Source organism: Equus caballus, chromosome 5 (assembly GCF_041296265.1).
Source record: "Equus caballus isolate H_3958 breed thoroughbred chromosome 5, TB-T2T, whole genome shotgun sequence".
Taxonomy (NCBI): Eukaryota; Metazoa; Chordata; class Mammalia; order Perissodactyla; family Equidae; genus Equus; species Equus caballus.
Window position 1 is genome coordinate 61,311,144 of NC_091688.1, and position 20,493 is coordinate 61,331,636.

A 20,493-nucleotide genomic window follows, 5' to 3' on the forward strand; every position below is an offset into this window, starting at 1 on the left:
GCTCTGAGTTTACATGTCATCAGTGCAGGCAAAGAATACAAACTGAATGATATCTCAACACCACTTCTAAAACTTCGGGGAGAAAGAATCAGATTTACTCAGGTGTTCATCCCTGGTCCAGTCAGCCATGGCCTAGGGACAGGATTACATTGTGTGAACAAAATTGCCAGGAGTCCTGCTATCTCTTTCTCTCTACATCACAAAACTGACTTGGGAGTCATCTGTTTTTAGACATGAATGAGATCACTAAGGGAAACTGTATAGAGTGAGAAGTGAACTAAGGGTGGAACCATGGGGGCACAAAAATGTCTAAGGAATGGGTGGCTGATAAGGAGTCTGGAAGATTCTGTGAAGGAGTCGTCAGAGAGACAGGACAAGAACCAGAACTAGATATCCTAGAAACGAAAAGGAGGAAAAAATTTCCAAGTGAGGAGGAGTATCTGAGATATTAAGTAAGGTAATTACTGAGAAGAATCCATTGACTTTGGCAATTAGAAAGTCATTAGTGAGAGAAATTTTCTTTTCTTTTCTCAGATGGTGGTGGTAGTCATCGTTCTTGTTGTTTTTCCATTTTAACAGGAACAAAGATATTTAAGGCAAAAGAACAAATTATTTAATTATGGAACATCAGTATGCAAGAGTGTGTTATATTAGGATAATACATTTAGTCTAAAATAATGCCCCCTAAATTATTACAAAGGTTGCCTGATATAAGGCCAACTTTACACAACAATATGAATAAAATCAGGATTATTGTCATGCATCATCAGAGCCATAGGCTATAAGAACAGACAGTTTTCTTTTTGGCAGGCCTTTATTATTCTTAGGTTGCTACTCATTTGCAAATTCCAGGACATAGGAGAGGAGGGATGTGCTGGGGGGTTTTGTTTGATTATATTGTATGTTCTTGGAGTATTTTTTCTTTCTCTGACTGTGGTAAAATGAACAAATTTTTAGTAATGTGGAATTCTAATACCCGAGAGTACTTAATGTTTTTTGTTTTCAAGTCTCCTTCAACCCTGATATGAGTTACAGCATTCTAGAATTTACTTATTAACCACATAAGTTCAGACTTGAACTATTCCCTTAGTTCACGTAGCTATTTAGTTGTCTTTTTTGCCTCATGATAAATTTTTTCTCTACAAGCTAGTGATGAAATTTGAACTTTTACTTCAGGGAGTGTTTCCGTACTAGCCATCCATTATATTAATGTATTAGCCAAACATTGACTGACAAACACATCTACAGAAAGCAATACCAGAAAGGAATAATTAGGTCTCCCCTTTAGTATAAAAATCTCATATTTTAGGAAATTATCTTACTAAAAGCTATACAGTTTTCTACCTTATAAAGTGGGAATAATACTATTTCTTAGGGTTATTGAAAAAATCAAACAAACTAATATAAATTAAAGCTCTTTGTAAACCATAAAATGCTATATACTTTAATTAATATTATTAATTTTGCAGTCTCTCATACAATAGCAATTATAGTAACCATTGGTATACGTAAGTATTTGTTCCCTGTCTTCATAAATACCATAGTTTGTTTCCCTTGGTTTGCTGGAAGAAGTTGGCCTCTCGTGGCTGACGGATAGGGCAAAAGGGACTGCTGGTTTTTTGGGTGCTGAAAGCACACCGTTGTCCACAGCTTCTAATGTTTCTAACTTTTTAAAAAAAATTCAGACTTGGTGTGCTTTTGCTTTAAACATGACTCAAGGCTCTGGAAATTTTATGAATTTTTAATGAGTTTGGTTTTTAGTATATACTCTCCGAATATAGTATAAGACACAAAAATATTATGGCTACTGAAGGAAACTTAGGTGTAATCTTAGGTGAATCATTATATTTAAAAAAGTGAAATTTACAGCTGACCTTGATTCAGCACGGAATTAGTCATCCCTTACTTATGCAGGGTATTACATCAAGAATTCCTGGTTTGTGTCCAGACCTGAGTGGTCAACTTCCTGGACTGATGAGGTCCCAGAATAGCTCTCAGTTTACCAGACATTTATTGAGCACCTACTGTATGCCAAACATTGTAATAGGCTTATCTCAGCATTGTTATTCAAGTATTTTCAAATTTCAAATAAGCTGTAAATACTTGAATACCATTGGTAATGAAATATCTAATCATTAGAAGAATAATGATTACTTGAGTAAATATCCGAATGTGGTAAATAAGACAAGGGACTTCATTTATGTACAGAATCCTAGGGCTTTGATATTCTAGTTTGATTTTTACAGTGCTCGATGAAATGCCACATATAGAACCTTGTTAATAACTGGGTAAATTTATTAACTGATGGTTCTGGGAAGTCTCCAACCACATATCTGTCTCTTGATCTCTATATTCATCTCTTAGCTCTCCAAAGAGCAAGAATTATAACAACTTACATTTATTAAGGGCTTACAACGTTCATCATAACAATTCCATAGCAACTACTAGAGGGTTCAGCAACTTCTTCAAGATCACACAGCTAATAAGTGACAAAGCTCTTTTTCAAAACCACCTCAGCATGACTTTACAATTAATATTCTTTCCCACGATGCTGTCCTATTCCCGGTCCCCAGCACAGTCATCTGACTATGTAGATATGCTATCGATGCTGGAATAGATAAGGGATAACTTTCTTCTACCTTGCTTGGCCAGAGACTTCTTGTTCTTTTTTAAAAAATTATTTTCCTTTTTGGTTTTTAAAAATAGATTTCATTTGGAAATACTAAAACTGGCTTGTTTATACTGTATTCTGAAATAAAATCCATTTCTACCTTTTCTCCCTTGCAGCCTTTCATCATGTTTCTGTTTACCCAAAGAAGGAGCTTCCTTTTTTCATTCATTTCACAGCAGGACTGTGTTCTTCCACAGCAATGATAGCTCTTCTCACACACCAGTTTCCTGAAATCATGGGTGTTTTTGCTAAAGCTGTAAGTATGATCTCAAGGACTTGTGTAGAGTATTTGTAAAACACACAAGAAACCATCTTTGATCTGTATCTGGCAATCCAGTTTATCAGTGGAAGATATTTGTCATAGTAAATTACAGGAATTGATTTGTAAAGTTGCTGCCATAAATATGTCAAATATAAATTTTTCAGTGATTTGAGCTATTTTTTTGTTGCTTAAAAGTTTAAAGAATACAATGGCATAACATTATAAAATTGATCTTTGGAGATCACTTTTGGTGGTAAACATAGCAATTATTTCCTGCTAAAGAATAATCCAACACTTCTAAATGCATTTTCTTTGGCATTTAAAACATTTCCCTATTTTATAACAAGCTGTTTGATTTTTCTGTTTAAATGAAATTGTTAGTTCTAAGGATTTGCTGAACTTTAAAGTCAAGAGTGCAACTAGAATGGAGAATAGGTAGGTAAGATGAGACAGATGGGACATTTGCCCTGGATACAGGATGTGCCGCCCTGTTACTGTATCTGCATGTCCTTATTGACTTTCCCCAACATTGGTTTTAGAACCATGTATAGAGCTTTATTTTCATTTTTACCCTTTAGTTTTGAAGTGCTTCCCCATTTCCTGACCCAGGTCCAGGAAGTACTTGAGGACTGATATTAAAAAGGGTATCCCATGATTATTTACTCTTCTACATGAACATAATTAATGTCATTGGCTCAAAGTAAAATTCCCAGAGATAGGTCCCTTTAAGTCTCCAAACCTTTTAAAAAATGTGTCTTTCTTGTACATCTTTGCATTTTTAACAGGTAATAAGAGTTCAAACCCAAAAAGAAAATGCTGATTTATTATATTGTCAAATAGAAAAGCACTGAGAACGTAGAAACACTAGCCCTTACTTGGTAATGTAATTTCTATGTTCTTCTCTATATGCCTCCATTCCAACTCCCTGTTTCCTCACAATTTCTTTTCCTGCCTTAAGAATAGTTTATTTTGTGCCTTAATGATTAGTTGGTTTTCTTCTGGCACCAGTAGTAAGAGCACTGGTTTCCCTTTTTCCCTGAAGGTCAACTGTATAATGTGTTAAGTTGCCACTGGCTGTAGGCCTAGGAGTCTGAGACTGCACTTGATTCTGGGTCAAGCTTCAAGAAGAATGACTTTCCACTGTTGTTCAGGGAGTATAGATATTTGGGTTGGAAACTGACTGTTCTGTTTCTTTTTAGTGTAAAAAGGAAGCTTAGTGATCATACTATAACTCTGTTATTTGCAGTGGTACTGACTGGGGAGTGAGTGTGTCTCAGACTGAAATAACCTTACTGTGTAATCTGGCATAGAAAAAAAATTGACTAGAAGGGGAATCCTGTCCATTTAACAACTGGAAAAAAAATGCAGCTGTGTATTTGAGATCAGTCAAGCAATGAGAGAGATGGCCCTTGGGTAGTGAGAAGAAGGTGAAATGGAACAAGGAGGGATATTTAGAATCTGGAATAGGTATGTATTGATTGTTAGTAGTGTACTTCCATGAAGTATTGGCTAAAATTAATATGGAGTGTACTCACTATCTGCTCTATCCATCATCATTGGTATATAGTGTCTGCCTTTACCTGAAAGATTACAGATGAACCAGAAGAGCCTTTAAGATTATATAGCACAAGCTCCTTAGCATTCCTGTAGCAGAGTCTGAGAATGAATACTTATGCATTTTAAAGTGGAAACTTCTTTTTTAGACCAAAAGTTATTAATTTACTGTGATTCTAGTTGATGAACAATAAACAGGCATTTATTTACTATCTTTTGATGTTTGTATAGTTGGTGGTATATAGTATTAAAATGTTAAAAAGACAGCAAACTGTTACAGCCACATTTTATCCTTGTGGCCTTTATGTGTGCATTTTAAGTTCCTAAAGCTAAGTATTTACTAAAAGTACCTGCACACCAATATTTGGTATGCAGCAGTTCCAAGGGCAGGTTCCATTTAAGAATTAATGAAAAATGATTACAGTATGGACAGTCTCCAGCTTATACACACAATGTATAAATGCCTCAACAGACAGATAGCCAGCAAGGGAACTAGAGGACCAAATACCACTTATTCCCCACTTAGTAAAGTGTGGTCTATGGACTAGGAGCATCACCATCACCCAGGAGTTTGTTAGGAATGCAGAACCTCAGGCACCACTCCAGACCTCCTGAATCTGCATTTTTAACAAAATTCCCCGGAAATTCTATATGCACATTTAAAACTTGAGAAGCCCTGCTCTACTCTACCCCCAATAAGAGGAATTTAGAATGCCAGGTGCCACTTCTTCGAGGTGGAGAAGGGGCAGCATTGCAGAGTACTTATGATCATAGGTTCTGGAGCCAAATGCTTTGCTTTGAATTCCAGCCCTGACACTTTAATGGCTGTGCAATCTCGGGTAAGTTACTTAACCTTTTCTCCCCCTCATTGTAAAATGAGAATAGTACTACCTCATAGATTTTTGTGAGGGTTAAATGAGTTTAAAATATGTCAAGTGTTTAGAACCGTATCTGCCCATAGTAAAAACTAGGTGAGTGTTAGCTGTTGTCGGCACCGTCATTGTCATCATCACCAAAGTGCAGGTATAGCGGGAAACCCTACCCTCTTCATGTTTGGAAGAGCTATGTCCTGATAGTAAACTCAAAATGCATTTTCCCATAGAAACTGTGGTATAAATGGTGGTTGAGTGTCATTTAACCAATACTAGTAGTGCTATGCTTCTGGTACATCATGTGTTGTGAACCACAGAAAGTGGAGAAATGGTTCAAATTCTAGGCACTGCCAAACTACATTTTAGAACAGAACCTATTTGTAAGTTACAAACTGCCTATGTTAGGATTTTCAATTAAGTCAGATATTTGATGGTCAAATACAGTAGAAATCAATGAGAAATCTTGGAAACATACTTGTTCTTTTATTTAGAAAGGCAAAACAATTTAAGAAAATATCCTAAATTTCTACCATTGTTACCATTGTCTCTTCTTCATCTAATATCTTTTTTGTGTTAGCTCACAAGTTAGAGTGAATTCAATTTGAATTTGTTAAAATGGATTTGTTACAAAAGTTTCTTGTTTGTGAAGAGGCACTAGGGATTAAATGATTTTTAGTAATCTTTACTACATCAGATTTAAGTAAATGGAAGGGAACGAACTAGAACGGTTAGTGGTTTTAGTGCCCCTTCTCCTTTTGCATGGTATAAAGCTATGTAGAATAAGACTTCATTTTCAGCAAGTTAGGACTTTTTTTTCCTGATTTTTCTCCTGGCTGAGATGAAAACCTAGTCTGACATGAGACATAAAGCAATGAAAAAAAAATTACATAAATCCCTGGAGAGGTGGAATGTGCTGATATCAGAACTGATATTCTCCAAGGCCAGAATTCCTGAAAAAGAAAACATTGCTTTTAAGTGGTAGGTCATTTTCTCACCTGCTTTGAAGCCTGCTGGGTTAAATATGAGAGTTCAAAGTAAGGGTAGCCAGCAAACCAAATGAACTGGAATCTGATTCTGCTTATCTGAAAGGAGCTTCTTTATTTAAGAGCAACACTGCCCTGTCCTTAGAGAACCAATCTTCATCTTCTCTGGCCCCTTTCATTTCTCTCTTGCAAGAAAAGCTTTCTTCTTAGTAAGCCTTGGGAAGGCATTATCACAACAGTGAAAAGACTAAAGATGGTCTTTGGAGATTTCACTAACTTACTGATGAATTCAGGCTTGTGGCACGTGACCTTAGTGCTTTGAATTCAGAAGTGTATTGGAATATAAAAATCCCTAGTTGGGTTTTAACTAAAAAGGACACAGCTTGCAATGTTGGCAGAAGAAGGTGGTACTGGTAAAGACGGAAATCAAAAAGATTCCCAAATAAATTGTTTGTTTCACTAAGGCAAAACTTTGTTGAAATTTGTTTCACTGAAAGCATATTTTAGCTCTGCTGAGGTGGGAATGGGCCCTGTTTCCACATATTTCTACTAATCTTTATCTGGGAAAATGTGGTTGGACATGCCAGTGATGAATTTCTGAGCAATTCATAATTGGCTCACTTCACTGTAACTAGGGCCTAACAATCTGCTTGATTAATTCTTTAAGGACTACATTAGCCAAGTTGTATGATTTCCAAAGATATAGAAGGTCAGATGTTACACTAACAAAAGACCTCTCTACAGAATGTCTCACTGGGATTTCTCCAGCCCCTTCCCAAAAATAATTAGCATTTTTCTCATCAAATTACATTTTTAAAAATAATAAGTAGATATAAATGCCAACTGTCTTTTACTGAATAGTGATCAAAACTTTTGAGAAGATTTTTCCACTTTTCTCATCATTTTTTCCAGGGCAAAGATCATCTTCATAACTAGGGGAGTTGATAGACAGTTATAACTATATATTGATATACACCAGTAGAAAAAATATTCTTTTTAAAGGTTCCTGATTTTCTATTGTCATAACTAGTGAAATGAACCTGTTTATAGGTGAAAGTTTTTTTGATATTCTCCATCTGACTTCATTAATACTAAAAACCTATGATATTTGTATTACTCTTTATTAAATACATAGGGCCACATTCAGAAATTAAACTGACAATTAAAATAAGTTTCTTCAAAATGGATTCTTTTTCAAAGCTGTGAGACTTCTTTAGTTCCTGAGAAGTGAGAGAGTTTTTAAAACATTTTGAATTGTAACTGAGCTTATATTCCTGTAAAATATTGTTCTGTAACCATGCTATTTACACAGTAATAAAGCTGAGGTATTTCCCAGAGACTGTACTGATAATAAAATGAGACTATTAGGTGACAGGTCAAAATTTTTAAATGTTTACATTTTTGTTCCCTTGTTTGTGCTGCTGAAGTCTTTATTTGGGCAGTCTAGCATATCCCAATTTTGCTTTTCTTAATTAACTGGGATATTTGTAGCAAGAGAAAAGATGTTCTCTACTTCCTATAAGGGTATTTCTCATCCTTCATCCTCGTTGTTTTCCTTCAAAAAGAACTAGACTGAGAAATTTGTGAAATTGCTCAAGTTCGTATTTATCCAAGTTTTCTAAGTACTGAACTCTTCAAAGGAAAAAAAAGGAATAAAAGTTAGAACAATGTACTTTTTAATGCATGTCTATATCCCTTCCCCAGGGTTTAATTCAGTTTTGAAGTTTGTGGAAAGGACCCTCTTTCCCTGTTAACATGTGCCTGTCAACTATGAAGTTCACAAAAGCTCTCCCTGAATTTATTTGACAGTATATTTAATCATCCTTTCCCCCTCAAAGCGAAAGTCTCAGTGCCAAAGTTTAGGACATCCTGTCACTAGCTGCTACTAATATGTTTATTGCTTAATTATTAGCACTTGGGGCAAATGGACTGCATAGCAGTTTTTAGAAGCACTGTGCTTAGGTATTGATGTAAATTGCTCATTCCAAACCCATTACACTAGTGATATTAGAATTCACATTAGGAAACCTACTGATTTTTGGTTTAGAAAATGTCGTTGTTTTTTGCAGACCCACTATAGTCCTCTAAATGCAGAGAATAATGGGATACAGAAGAAAATTATAAGCTTGAGGAATAGTTTTTAGCTTTTCTCTTGAGTGGAATTTTGCTCCTTCCCCTACTATTCAAATTTCTAATGCTCAAAAGAACTAAATTAGTATGACTACTTAATATATTACAATTCTAAACTAAGAGTAATTTGGACTTCAGTTAGTTATCTTTTTTTAACAGTTTATAGTTATTCTCTCATTTACTCTCACTAGAGCCAATGGAGGACGGATTGTGATCTTCCAGTGTTATAATGGGGAAGTTTGAGTCGTTAAAGTTAAGTGATTTGCTTGAAATTACACAATAGATAGCCCTATAGTCATGATATGTATGCTTGGTTTCAATAATATATCACTTCACGACTTATGCCAAAACAGGTACAAAAGAATAAATTTCAAACCAAATATAGTAATGCTGAGGGGATAGAGGATGATGGAGTGGTGACAGTAAAGTGGTTTTGCTAAAGTCTTCCTGTAGGAGATGAATTTGGAGAAGAGTTTTAAATGAAGAGGCTGATGTGGATTGTCAGAAAATATAAAGGGCACTTAGGTTGCAGAAATGCTTACTGCAAAGGCAAAGACATAAGTAGACAAATAAGCTGCCTGGAGAGCTCTTTATAGGATAAGCCTATTTGATGAACTCTGATGCTTTAAAATAAAGAATGCATATTTGCTTTTCTGCTTTCAAACTGATTCACTCTAATTTCATTCCTGTTGTTGCTAGCAAGTCACTTAAGAAAGAATGCTGTTTGGTCATTTATATTACATACTCACACAACTGTACAAAGAACTTCAGCCTTTCTAATTATCTGAAATGTACAGTAATACCAAAGAAACAGTAGGCACTGTTTGTAATGATTCAGGGGGAATTTGACTCTCTGAAGTGGTTAAAAAAAAGTTTTAATATAAAGTACAAATGTATATCTTATGTTTCAGTATCACTCTTTAAAAATCAAAGGGTAAGTTTGTGAAAGATTATGGGGTAACTTTAACTGAACAGAATATACTTTTGGTCCAAAATACCATAACTTGTGGGTATTTTTTTGCTAAAGTGGGAATTTTAGGTAGCAGGTGTACTTCTAGTAGTTGTACCAATAGGTAGGAAACCTGGGTATGTTCTTTAATGCTGATGAGGCTCAGTAAAAGATTGGGTGTTAATGGTAATCTATCTGAATTTAAGGAAAAAATAAAATTACCTCTCTCAGTTCTGTAATAACATTAAGATTGCCTTAGGTCCATCTCAACAGCCAGCTTCAAGAAAAGAAATTATTTGGACTTCAGATGGTGCTCAACAAAATTAAGAGAACTGATATTTAGAGAATTCAGACCACATAATCACCCTCTGACCTCATCCTGTAATTTCAAGCATTCTGGAAATGAAACATATATGTACTATTCAAAGTGTAGAAAAGGGCTATATTCCCATTGAGCACTCTTGCATATTACCAATATGCTATACAGAGAAAGAAGCAGTTTAGGGAAGAATTTAAGAAGGGAACATATTCTCACACTCTTTGTTAGAAATATGCCAGCTCTTGTTTTCATCTATTCAATATGCTGGAGTCCCAATTTCTTTCTGAATCCAGAATTCAAGCTTTTATTCCCAGGTAGCAGCAGCTTTACAATTAAATTTTAATCCCTCAGTATTGTTAGACTCCTATCTAGAGTATAGCCACAACTATTCTTGGCAGGCAGATACATTGCGTTTTTCCTTCCGTCACAGTGAGATAGAAGAATGTTCTTTGGCTGGGGTGTGGATGAAGGCACTTTACTAATCTTATAAATAATTCATCCTTGGTTGCTGGGGTGCTCAAAGTTGAAACTTTGCCCTCTGATAAAATTCAGCTGGATTTTTTATTTACTTGACTCTGATCCCTTTGGGATTTAGCCCTTATTGGAGCCCAGGGATTCTAATTCAACTAAGCCCTAGCTGTGTAGACTTTCCTTATTAATTTGCCCTTGGTGTATTTTAGATATTGGAATACTGCCTTAAAAAAAAACCAAAAAAAAAAACTGCAATAGAACATGCAGGTTAGAGTCCTGGATACCCTGAAAAGATTCTTCGTTCAGTATTGGGTTATTGAATGGAAGGATTCAATAGGGCTTATCTTAATTTGTTTTCAAAATTTAGTTTTTAAAGAGCCTCAGTATTTAAAAATATAACTATTGTTCTATATGTTTTATGCCATAATATGGTAATAATTATTCTGTAACATAAGTTTTTGACTTTTGAAGTCATTGTGTTAAGATGTTACTACCAATGAATTTGTTCCTTCATTCATTCAATGAACAGATATTTATTGGGCACCTTTATGAAGTATAAAATACAATCCCTGTTCACAAGTAACTCATAGCCTAACGATAGGGGGTTTGAGGCAGGCAAGAGATGTCTATGACAGGAGCTACTGCCACAACAATAGATTAGTTCATCTTTGCATATTTATTCACTTGACTGGAAGTGACTGATGAGTTATTTTCACGTGGCTCACATAAGATTTAGTGACCCAAAAAGTCAATCTAGACTCATAGAGGACTTTGCTTTTTAGAAGAATTTATTTGGTTTGGATTCCTTTCAGTCAAAGAAGAGGAGATAGAAAGAGGTCTCTATTTCATTATTTTTTCAAATATGAGACATGGAGGACTTTCATCTTTACACCTAACTGACCAAGTTCATGTTTTTGTAAACAGTGGTATTCATTATGTTTATGTGAATAGTTTAGAATTTATCAAAAGATGAAATGCTCCACAATTCAAAATTTAAATAAGAAATGTCTCACCTCAGATTCTCATAATAGCTACCATAAGACAAAGGCCTCTAACACTCATACATTTTCGTCTTCCCCTTTTATATCTTCTCATTCCTAATAATCACAGATTAATAAGGGCTAAGGGCCATCCTGGTTTAGACAATGAAACAATGCAATGTCATTGTGAAGCAGAATGGGATAGCAAGAGTTAGAACTAAAATTACTTGGCTCTCTGGTCATGTGTGAGAGAAGGGAAAGAGCCACTCAGATTTTCCCAGAGCCCACATTGATATCAAAGCTGCCTCCTGCAGTCACTGATTCTGCAAATAGGCACATATCACGTTAATTTTACAAAAATAATAAAAGGATATTGATTAAGACACTAAAATAAGATTCCTTGTCCCTCTCTTCCAAACTGAATTTTGCTCATCAATTCTGCACCCTGGACAACTCTAACTTTTTGCAGGGGGAACCACCAAGATTTTCTAAGTAACTGGAAAATATTTCCTATCTTTATTGCGCTCAGTCAAGTATATGTGCTAACTGGATCATTGGGGATATAAGCTTGGAATACATTTAAAAATAGGCACAGAACCTATCCTTGGGTGAGTTAATACTAATGAGGCATGTAATCAATAAATATGGTAAAATGATGAAGGTATATGGAGTAGAAGAGTAAGAAGAGTAGGCCCAAGGTTGTACCAGAGGATTGGAGAGTATACTGATTTAACTCAGTGTGGCAGCAGAAGAAAGGAAGTAGGACAATTCGAACAATGACTTGGAGGCAGAAGATTGCTGATCAGGCTTTGGAATTTACTGGTGATTGTTAGTTCTCTAGCAATCCATCTGAGCTTGCTATGTTTTAGTTTAGTTTGTGCCGTTGATTCGATTCCAACTCCTAGCGACCCTGTGTACAGCAGAGCAGAACCCTTCCTGGTCTTTGTGCGCCATCCTCTCACCTTCCAGTGCTATATCAGATAGTGCTCTGCTGCTGTTCACAGGGTTTTCATCACCAATTTTTTCACAAGTGAGTGGCCAGCTCCTTCTTCCTAGTCTGTCTTAGTCTGGAAGCTCCTCTGAAGCCTGTCTACCATGGGTGACCCTGCTAGTATTTGACATACTGGTGGCAAAGCTTTCAGTATCACAGCAACACACAGCCACCACAGTATGACAACCAACAGGCAGGTGGTGTGGTTCCCTGACCAGCAAACGAACCCATGCTGAGGTGGTTGGAGTGTGGAATCTTAATCACTAGACCACTAGGGCTGGCTGAGCTTGCTATATCTCCTGGAATAAGCAGAAATTATTATTCTTTGGGTAGGTTAACAGAATATACATCTCTAGATTGTGAGTTAGACGCACGAGGACATCTTCCACTTCAGAAGTCTGATTTGTAGCATGTTTGAACGGAGGCACATTCATACTTCAGGGTTGTAAGGAGCCACTCTCATCCATTCACCTGTGTTCTCATTTATACTAGACTGTCTGCTAACATTAGGTCTCTAGAGAAAGACTTAAGTAAACTGCTGGCGCCCTGAGTTCCTGTGAAGCTACCACCTACTTCCATGGGACTTGGATGAAGATAAGGAACACAGTTACTTAACTTTTATTTTTTTTTAACTTTTATCTTTCAGATGGCATTGAGAGTAACCCTATCTCTTGTTTGGCCTCAAGCTCCATATTGAATTATTTCTCTAAAAATTGCTTTTGAGCAATAACTTTTCCCTGGTTGCTTAACCAGTCATACAAGTTGAGACTTCTGTCTCTATGCCCATTTTATAATAGCTGCTCTGGGAAAACAGATGAAAAATAAGTAGTCAGTTAGATATTTTATGAGTATTGAAATCCCTTCCATTCAGAAATGTAAATAAAATAACCAGCATAAGCAATCAGCTTATGTCAGATTCCATGGGTTTATGTTACATAGGGAAATTATAGTGCAACCTGAAACATGCTTCTTAATGAATTCATAGTGGTGTCACAGTTGAATATAAACCCCTGAGCTTTTCTCGTGTGAAGGGTTTCAGAAATCACCTTTTATAAACTACCTAGGGGAGGAGGAAAGAACTAAGATGATACCAACAAATGCTATCACTGTTAAGTGGCTGCCTCCCAGCACCAAATTGTGCCAGTTAAATAAAGCATAAACTTAGGATTCTGCTACCTTTTGGCTTATTCAGTGTTCATAATATAAATATATATACACATATATATTTTGATATTCTGTTTCTGAAAGAGGTACCAGGAAAGTGCTGTGGAAGAACATGGTTGCCCTTGTGGTTTTGTCATACGAGTTTAGGGAAGTTCAGTTAGGAAGTGTGACGGAAGCCCCATGAATAGCTCTGTTTTTACCTTCAACAAACTGCAGAATCCAGAGTCCTAATTGGAAGTCATGAAATCAGAATTTGTCTCTTATCTTTGGTGCTGCTCTAGCAGCCTGGAGTGCACAAGAACTATCTCCTCACTTATTAGTGAACTGGTTTTGCAGTCCCTAAAGCTCCTTCCTAGTTCTCCTCCTGTTCACTATGGTCTCAGATATGATGAATCTGCTAGCCACAAAAGTCGCCTATGCCAAACGGGATATAGGAGGCCAGTCAAGTTTTAAGATTGGAGGTGAGGGAAAGAAACGTGGATTTTCTATTTTAAATTATTCCTTTTTTATGTTCTAATTTCTTAAGAGTTTGGCTTGATTTATGCCAGGTTCTGGGCCTGTAAGCCTACATTAACGCATCACAGTTCTGGATAGGATATTTGATCTTTTGTTTAGCCCAGAATCTCAAACAATAGGGAGCTGTAGTTGAGGGTACTTAGCATTTTGCTGGGCTTTACAGTGTAGCTCTCTTTTAGTCCCTGTATCTATAACAGATGGGCTCTTCCTCATGCTTTCCCCATAGGTGCCCTGGTGTTTACTGACATAGATCAAGATGCTGTGTGACAGTCTAGGCACATGCAGTCACCTCACATTATTTAAGCCCTGAGCTCAGCATCCTAATTTCTTTGTATTCTCCAGTGTATATAGTATGTACTTGCTTGAAATTCCTTATATATTGCTTGTACTCTCTTGTTTCTAAGTTTCATCACATACTGGTTTCCTTCTATTTAGAATGCCTTCCTCTACCGCCCTCAACCAGTCCATACTTTATCTTTTAAAACTCAAACTCACAAGTCACCTCCTGTAGAAAGCCTAATGAAACTCATTCACGTGGGGCTGGCCCCATGGCTAATTGGTTAAGTTCCCGTGCTCCACTTCGGCGGCCCTGGGTTCGCCAATTTGGATCCTTGATGTGGACCTAGCACCACTCATCTAAGCCATTCTGAGGCGGCATCCCACATAGAAGAACTGAAAGGACCTACAACTAAGATATACAACTATATACTGGGCGGCTTTGGGGAGAAAAAAAAAAAAAAGAGGAAGATTGGCAACAGATGTTAGCTCAGGGCCAATCTTTGAAAAAAAACCCGAAAAACTTATTTACCTGATTTCTTTATTTTGACACTTCTGTTTTTCAGTCTGTTACATAAACTGTTTTGTTGTTTTGTAATTGTTGCTTCTGTGTATTGGCACCCAACAAGCATAGTGATTCTAGGAATGATGTTCCTCCTCCATCCTCTTGTCTTTGTTTATTATACACAAATATTCTGAAGGCCTGCTGACAACCTTTTCATTTTCCCCTGAGTTCTAGTCCACCTTCCATACCCTTTCCCTTGACTTCATAGTTACATTCCTGGAGAAACAGGGCATGTGTTTAGGGCTTGGCCTGCACCTCGGCATGTGTGTGTGTCGCAGCCTGCTGAATAGATCCCTACAGTTGGGAAGGATTTAACCCTTTGGTTTGACAATCTCTGCATTCTATTCAGACACCTTCAAGAAGTAGATGTGAGACCAGTAGTGGACCTGGAGATGGGAGTAGGGAAATTTCCACTGAAAGCTAAGTTAGCTTTTTCCTTCCTTTTTACACAAGACCTATGAAGCTGCTGTCGTCAGCAGCTCACCCGACACTCTCCTGCTCTGCCTCTTTTCCAGGAGTCAGGGTTAGTTTAAGAAAAAGCCTCTTGCTAGAAGCCATGACCTCGTACTTTTATCCCCTCCATCTGGTGTGCGGCCTCATGGGGCTGTGCTGCTATGCAGGAGGTGAGCATTGGAATTCTTTAGATGATGACTTCTGAGCCCACATGCGGAGGCAGTGGGGGTGGGAAGCAGGGAGAGCAGTGAGAGCCAAGATCGATGGACCGAAAAAGTGAGGTTTGCTCTGGAAGAAATACTGACTATAGGTAGAGTGTTTTCATGAGGTGGTCTTCCCCTAGCTCAAGCAGGGGCCCAGGTCGGGGAGCTGTAGCATCCCAGGTCTATGATTGATGAACATTGTGTTCCTGCAGTTTTCCTTTCTGCCTTCACAGTTGGGGTGCAGGAGTGGGATAGGTAGGGTATGTGAGGGCTTATGCTGTCTCTAACGGAATGCATTCCAGGGTTGAACAGGGAAGGGTTCCCCCTGCACACATCATCTCTTGGAGCTGCTTTGTCTCACTGTCTTGGACCTAAACAGAAGTCCAGATTTTGAATGAGGGTGGAGGAGGGGTTGAGAGCCGCAAAAGTTTTTGATCAAGTGAAAATCTGTTGTCTGCCTCTTCTTGCAGGGGTTTCTCTGCAGGGTAGATCCTCTTTGCCTTGGTGTAGATAAATTGTCTCGGCTAGAGGTCCCAGAATCTTTACTACGCTGTGAGTAGGCATATGGCCTGGGATAGGACGGTTTTTTAGCATGCTTATTCCCTGTTCTTACTTTCCTAGCTCAGGGGTTGACAGCGTTTTTAAAAAGAGTGAAGTCTCAAAAGAGATTCTAATACATGTTCTAAAAGCCCAAAGCCTCAATAATTTCCTCTCATAACTTCTCGTGACTACTTCTACACTGTCTGCATATTCAGCATCACTTTAAAAGAACTAGATAAAATTCAAACAAATTTTTAAGTGTTAATCTGAAGAAGAAAAAGGAACAGAAAGAACTAGGAGCCAGAGTTGATTAAACGTGGACTACTTAGTATAGTGATCATTTGGTGGTGGCAGTAATAGTGGCAGAAATGACAAAAAGGAGATTCGTTGATGAGGTCAGGGAAGGCCTATGCTGTTCCTTTTGTCTGCTCAGATATACTCTCCAAAAATATTTTGTGTCAATTTCTGTTCTGAAGGTGCTGGCACTCTGGTGCCTCCAGCCCTAGACATCTTCAGTCTTTGAGGAGAGCACACAGGACTTAAAGTCAGAAACCTGAGTTTGAGTTCTGGCTGAGACCCTCAGTATCTATGTGACCCTGGACAAATCACTGAGCCTCTCTGAATGGCACCTGTACAATGAGAATAACTCCTACCTCACAGAGTTGATGTGAGAATTACATACGTGCTAAAGTATTATATACATTAAAAAGCTTTTTATGAACATCACAGTTATTCTTGGGGAAGTCCCACCTTGAAAGTTGTCAGATAGGATGGACAGCCGTGGATTAAACTGTCTTCCCTTTTTTGCCACTCAGCTTAGCCTTTCTGTTTGGTCAGGCCTGCTTATAGGGGCTGGTGGTGTTGAAGTAAAGTCACCAGATTTTGGCTTCTTTTGGTCAAAGAAAGAGAACTCCCATGTCCAGCTGCTCCATCCATAGTCTCATAGGCAGATTGGAAGTGAGCACACGCAGATTTTAAGCCAGGATAGTTCAGAGTTAGGGGGCCAAAGGGAGAATGCTTACCTTGTTTTCTCAAATCCAGGATGACTAAAACATCTAAGTAAATGAGGAATAGCCACAAAGATGCTCAGAGATCATTTAAGCCATGGATGGGAAGTATAAAAATGCACTTATAAAACTCTCCCTTTCTTCTATCCCTTTGACCTTGGGGGTCAGGGACAGGCATATTACTGACACCTCACTGGCTATTGCCTGAAACCTGCCAATCACTCAAAGAGAATAACAGCTTCTGGGAAAGTTCAGGTCAATGCGAAAATTGTGAAATATTTACAGTAAAGCCACTGCTTGCTCCCCTCCAGAAGCTTTCTCTTGTGGAGATCATCTCTAGACCCCAAAGCTATCCTGTTTTATAACCTAATGAATTAAAAACAACAGGTCCTGAGCAGCAGACTTGGTAATTATATGTCATGCAGTTGTAGGAAATGCCCCATCATCCATAGCACATAGGGTACAAATCACACTGTCTCCAGCATGAACCAGCCAGAAGTTCTGTGGTCTCAGCCACTTTGCCTGGGTGGTAACTGTCTCTTCTCTCCATGCCCTTTCTGCATCCTTCCCCTGCCACCTTGCTGGGGAATATCAGTCTCCAAACCAAACAGCTGCCTGCATGTTGATAATGTAACTTTTTAATATTCCTTGGTTATAACTGAGTCTGTTGTTGGTATGATTTCTGAAGGATTTTACTGAAATCTAGTTTTTTTGTTGTTGTTGGGGAGAGGGAGAATGACTAGAACTCTTATGCAGCCTGAGAGAAGCTAGACGTATGTCCATATATGAGCACCTCATGTGTGTGAGTATCCATAAGATTGTGCGCAGGCTGACAGGGAGGGCAAAGAGGGAAAAGGAAGCATCTCTTTCTTGTTTTCTAACATTGCTTCAAAGATGCCCAACCCCCGTAGTAGGAGGCAGTTCCCAAGTGGAGGGTGGGGGCAGAGGCCTCCACGAAGGCCATCAATAACCAGGTGTGAGCTACAGGTCTCTGTGTAATGTGAAGCTCTCCCGTATTTCATTTCTGCACCCAGGGGGCGGCTCTGCAGGATTGCTTACGGAGAGCTCTGTGTCTGGCACCTCTCTCCACAAGGCCCAGGCGCCCAGGGTCCCACCGACCTGCCCAGGAATGCATCACATTGTTCTCTGGTGCTGTAATTTGGCTGCAGGAGCTAGACTGACTGCCTCTCAAGGATGAGAAACATACTCTCGATGGCGGCCTCCCTTGGGCTTCTGCCCTATGACCACTGAGGGCATTTAAATAAAACCTCAGAAAAGCTGAGGAGAAAAATCTTGATTATCTCTCTTATATTAAGCCTTGTAGAAACCAATGTCCTGAGTGGGTCTGAGAATTTGGCAAAGGACTTAGTGGTTGATATTCTTGCTAAAAGAGATGAGAGAAAGGAGAAGAAATTTCTCTCTGCAACAGGGAAGAAGAGAAATGAGGCAGTGAGTGGTCATAAGTAAGACCTACAAGACTTTTTGCAAACAGACCTTCAAGGCCAGGCAATGTTTGATTCTTTTAAATAATCTGAAGTCTCTGATTTAATTTTTCCAGCATCACTCTAAGGAAGAGTATGGGTTACTGCTGTTATTCAAAGCTAGTGATAATACAAGTTGGCTCTTAACTGCAGGCCTAGGTTAAGGCTGGTATTCTTACTTTTACATTAAAGAAACTGGCTACAGGCTGTGCAGCCGAGGTACTTCAGTCATGTGCCCTCTCTAAAAGACTCTAAGATCCTTAAGGGATAGAAATAATGTCTTTTAAGTTAACTTTGTATCCAAATGGCACTTTCTGCCAGGCATTGTACCTAAATATTAAAAGTTAAAAAAAAATGAAGACCAACAGGAAGGGGTGGAAGAGAGGAGAGAGAGGCTGAGACAGCTGATCTGAGGGACAGACCTCTACTGAATAGAGGAGGGATGCGAGAGGGGGAGATTAGAGGCAATGAGTAGCCGCAGAACTAAATGAAGCCCTAACTGCACCAAATAAAGTTCTTGCTTTGCTGCTTGTTCCAAATAAATTAGTTTCTGTTTGTATAGTGCAGAATGGGTGCCAGTTGTCTAAAGCCAATCGGAATGCAGAGGCAAGCTAAGGACTAAGAGGAAAAATTAATTGCTTGGCCATCATTCCTTCTTGGGGCCACATAGTCTCTGTAGTGGGGCTTACATGGACCTTTTCTCTCTCGCCGTCCACCTCACTTTTCAAACCTCTCATTCTCTGGACAGCTTGCTCTTCTCTTAACCATTTACAGGAAATTGCAAAACTTGGGTCTTTATGAACTAGAATCTGGAGCCCAGGGAAAAGTATGACATGCCACAAGAGGCCCACTTCCTTCCACAGGGTAAGAACCAAAAAAAGAATAGATAACAGCACAGGTAGATTTAACTCTGATTGATTTCCCATGGAAGGCCTATGCTATCACTTACGTGGTAACTTGGATGTTCTTGTGAGAGCAGAGGCTAACTGGGACCTGACACTCTTCCCAGTGGCCCAGCATACAAGACAGCACCCTGTTGTAAATTCATTCAACTCTATTCTTGAGTTCAGACTGACTGACTTTGACCCCCTTACCTTCCCACTACCCCAGAGCTTTCCTCCTCTTAATCCAGCTCAAGCTGTCAGAAGCTCTTCTCTTCCCCTCCCATTTCCCCCTCCCTAATCCTACCATTGGCTCATCAGTTATCCAGTTGACTCCACTCTGCAAGGAAGACATTCCCTTGGCCTGACTCACTCAGTCCCATTTCTCCACAGGAATCCCCTCACCACAGACCACAAGGGCCCTGACTAGCTCATGTTTTGTGTTAATGGATGTGAAACTGGAGCAAACCCCCTCACCAAAAGAAAAACCACCCTAAACTCTCCCACACAGGTCTCAGCAGGTTATACAAATATTAGTCCTATCATCCAAATAAATCTGCCCCCATGGCCCAGAGCTATGGCTCCCCCATGCTTCTGCTGCCTATGCAGAGTGAAGCTGCCCCACAAACATGTGAGGACCTCAAGGGATGTTGGAGAGGAACTTGGGAAAGGAGGGGGGCGGGCTATATTCAGAATTCCTTGTGTCGGCCCCTTAATCTACAGCCTGCTGTTAATACTTTATAGTCCTGAATTGAAAGTTCCAAGAGAAGTCATGATGGCCCAGACCAGTTAGGGGCTTTGGTAACAGTGTCTGTTGGCTAGAGTTTGGGGCGTAATTAAAACTCAATATCTGAGTTGGGTTCATGCCCTCATTTTACAGATGGGAAGATAAAGGCTCAGAGAATTTGGGTATCTTGCTCAAAATATCAAAAACTGTTAAGTGGCACAGCTGTGATTTTAACCCAGGTCTGTCAGAGCTGCAAATTTCTAGTACTCTGCTCCTTTAATATATCAACAGGCAAGAGATAACCACTGTCCAAGTCACATAAAAGTAGGACATCATGGTTTTGGGGACTCTGTGTCCTACCTACTCTCTAGCTTACAAAGGCCACTATCTCTGGAGGCTCCACTGCTGCAAGCTCAGTTAGACAGTGGCGAGTAGCATCGAAGGAACTCCCCTATTTGAGCCAAATGTGAGTGAACAATAATAACCACCTGAACATAG

General features: G+C 38.8%; 1 protein-coding gene across 13 annotated transcripts in view; it reads left to right on the forward strand.

The window, feature by feature from the left end:
• ST7L (suppression of tumorigenicity 7 like) overlaps nt 1-20,493 on the forward strand; it is a 90,317-nt gene that overhangs the window by 59,424 nt on the left and 10,400 nt on the right. For 7 of the 13 annotated variants that reach the window (XM_070268514.1, XM_070268513.1, XM_070268505.1 and 4 more), the window contains 2 exons: nt 2,788-2,927; nt 17,941-19,756. In XM_070268514.1, coding sequence (XP_070124615.1) covers nt 2,788-2,927; nt 17,941-18,087 — 287 coding nt within the window. In that variant the 3' untranslated portion in view covers nt 18,088-19,756. Of the gene's footprint in view, nt 1-2,787; nt 4,700-17,940; nt 19,757-20,493 lie in introns of those variants that run through there. The other 6 variants (XM_014740056.2, XM_070268510.1, XM_005610317.4 and 3 more) reach the window with 2 other exon arrangements.